General features: G+C 44.0%; 1 protein-coding gene across 1 annotated transcript; it reads right to left on the reverse strand.

The window, feature by feature from the left end:
• Positions 1-202: 202 nt before the first annotated feature.
• On the reverse strand, positions 203-679 carry LOC138898761 (uncharacterized). The gene has a single exon (XM_070184858.1). It carries the CDS (start codon positions 677-679, stop codon positions 203-205), a length of 477 nt encoding a protein of 158 aa, XP_070040959.1.
• Between the last annotated feature and the right edge of the window lie 2362 nt (positions 680-3041).

Raw genomic sequence — 3041 nt, forward strand, 5'->3', positions numbered from 1 at the left:
AACTTCAGCACTAGAATCATGGATATAAGACAATATGCCAGACACCCCTTATCGACCATACGCGAAGCCTTCACATAAGAAATAAACCTACTATACTAGTGGAGTGACCAAGAGTTCCTCTCCACTCCAATCGAGGCAACCCCGACATGATTAGTGTCACAGTCTTGGAGTCACAGTCTAAAATAACATGATTAGGTGACAACTAATCCATGCCCATAATTACATCAAAATCTACCATATCAAGTAATATAAGGTCAACCTTAGTCTCATCGCTCTCGATGGTGACCAAACAAGCACGATATAACGGGTCCACAATAATGGAATCCCCAACATGCGTAGACACATAAACAAGATAACTCAAAGAATCATGAGATGTATCCAAATATGAAGTAAAATTGGATGACACATACAAATAAGTGAAACACGGATCAAATACAACTGATGCATCTCTGTGGCAAACTAGAATAATACATGTGATGACTGCATCAGACGACTCTACTTCAGGTCTAGCTTGAAATGCATAGAAATGGGACAGAGCCCTACCACTATGACCTCTACCTCTCAGGAGGCCTCTAACTAGCTGCCCTCCACCTATAACGGCATGAGAACCACCACAGGCTGCCTGACCCCTACCTCTAGCTGGCTGAGCAGGTGGTGGAGCAACCAGTGCCAGAATCATGGCACGATTACCCTATTGTGGCTTGATGCTCCATAATCTAGGACAGTACCTCCTTATATGACCTGCGTCACCGCACTTAAAGCTACCCTGCAGCTGGCGCAACTGCCGAGTCTGAGATGATCCCGGATGACCCGAATAATCACCATAGTAACTCTGTAGCGGTGGGGCACTAATGTGAGCTGAAGGTGCACTGAATACTGGCTGCTCTAAAAGAGACTCATACGCACCGTGACCACCTAAAGAACTATGAGACTCTTGTAGTGCTGACTGGACTGGCCTGGTAGGTTGGCCTCTGCAAAATGAACCATTGCCTCTAGAAGAGGCACCACTGAAACCACCAAAATGGCGAGGCCACTTATCATATACTTTCTCTCTGCCCTGGCCATGAATCCTCACAATCTGCCTAGCAATCTCTACAACCCGTGTAAGAAAAATATCATCCTTAGTCTCTCTGGCCTTCTGCAACCAGTTACCATAATTAAGGCCATCTATAAACCTCCTCACTCACTCCCTCTCAATAGGGACCAGGATAGCTCCATGGCATGATAGATCCACTAACTTGGTCTCACACTGGGTAACAGTCATGCTACCCTGATGGAGGCACTCAAACTGGTTGCGTAGATCCTCACTTTGAGTAAAAAGTGATGAACTTCTCCAAGAATAGCTGCAAGAACAGAGCCCAAATGAGAGACAGTGAACCTGCTAGCCTACCTCGAACATAATTTTGCCACCATATATTGGCAGACCCAGTCATTTGAAACACACAAAGTCAACTCTGTTCTACTCCACTATACCCATTTTGTAGAACACCTCGTGGAAATGGTCTAAGAAATATTGTAGGTCCTCATAAGGTGTATCACCAAAATGAATATGAAATACCTTGGTAAATCTCTCCAACCTCTTCAACCCCTTTGTCGACATAGCGGGTCCTTCCCTGGATTGTTAGCAATGATAGGCTGAACTACTCTGAGTGTTGGAACTTCTGGGGTTTGATATCCGTGATATACCATCTCTGGGGTGTGAGTAGCGAGAGTCTGGACTCCTCACCCAGCCTGAGAGATGGCTGGTGTTATAAGAAATGCATCAGCCTGGGCCACGCTCTCCATAAGACCGATCAGGTGGACTAGGGCATCCTGAAGTACGGGGGTGGCAATGAACCCCTAGGGTACTTGAGTTAGTCCAACTTGCACGGACACAACAATGATCTCTTCCTCCTAATCAATCTGAGGCTCTGCAACATGCACTACTGTGTGTGCTCTAGGCTGAGCTCTACCTCTACCTGTCTACCCCGGCCCCGACCTCTACACATGGTAGTGGCTGCAACTTGGGGCTATGGCTCCCGATCAGCAATGGATGTTGTGTGTGTCTTTACCATCTGTGATAGAACAAGAGTAGAATGATTCATACACAAAGATAAAATAAAATCGCACGATAGAGAAAAATAGAAGTGAAATTTTCCTAGAGCCTTATAGCCTCCAGAAGATAGGCACAGACGTCTCTGTACCGATCTTCTAGACTCTAATAAACTTGTTCATGACTCGTGAGACATAGGCAATCTAGTGATCTAATACCAACTTGTCATGACCCGGAATCCCAACTACTGGACTGTACTAATCCCAGAAATCCGAAGTCACAAGTACATAAGCAACTACAATTCTATAAATAAAATCTGAAATAAAATGTAATTGTTCGAATCAAAGTAAATAGTAAAATGAAGCGAAATGGGGCTTCAGGGACTGCGGACGCCAAGCAACTCTACCCCAAGTCTCCTGAACCAGTCGGGTCCGAGCTAGCTCCTCTATGCACCGCTAGGACCAACACCGAGATCTACATAAGAAGTGCAGAAGTGTAGTATGAGTACAACCAACCCCATATACTCTATAAGTGTCGAGCCTAACCTCGACGAAATAGTGAAGGGGATATGACAAGACACTCACTATAAACCTATATGAATAATAAATGAAATACAACAGAAATATAGAGAAAACAACTAAACTCATTAGTACAGAACCCAAAAGCCAACTAACAGAGGGCCCTAGAAGAACACCGTCGCAACATCCTTATATCACAGTACAACCATAGACTACCACAACTACAGACATTTTAACACATCATACTCCATTGCGGTGCGTAACCCTATCCTAACATTTATCATGATATCTATTATGGTATGTAACTCGATCCCAATATCATATCAATAGCCGTTGTGGCGTGCAACCCGTTCCAAATATCAACTCATAAACATGAACAACTCAACACAACCAAAATCCGTAATCTCAACACAAAAGGAAATAAAGCCTATAGAACATCAAGGAACTACCATTACCAATAGAGAATAACCAATACCTTGTATTTATAAACC

This window comes from Nicotiana tomentosiformis, chromosome 9 (assembly GCF_000390325.3).
Source record: "Nicotiana tomentosiformis chromosome 9, ASM39032v3, whole genome shotgun sequence".
Classification (NCBI taxonomy): domain Eukaryota; kingdom Viridiplantae; phylum Streptophyta; class Magnoliopsida; order Solanales; family Solanaceae; genus Nicotiana; species Nicotiana tomentosiformis.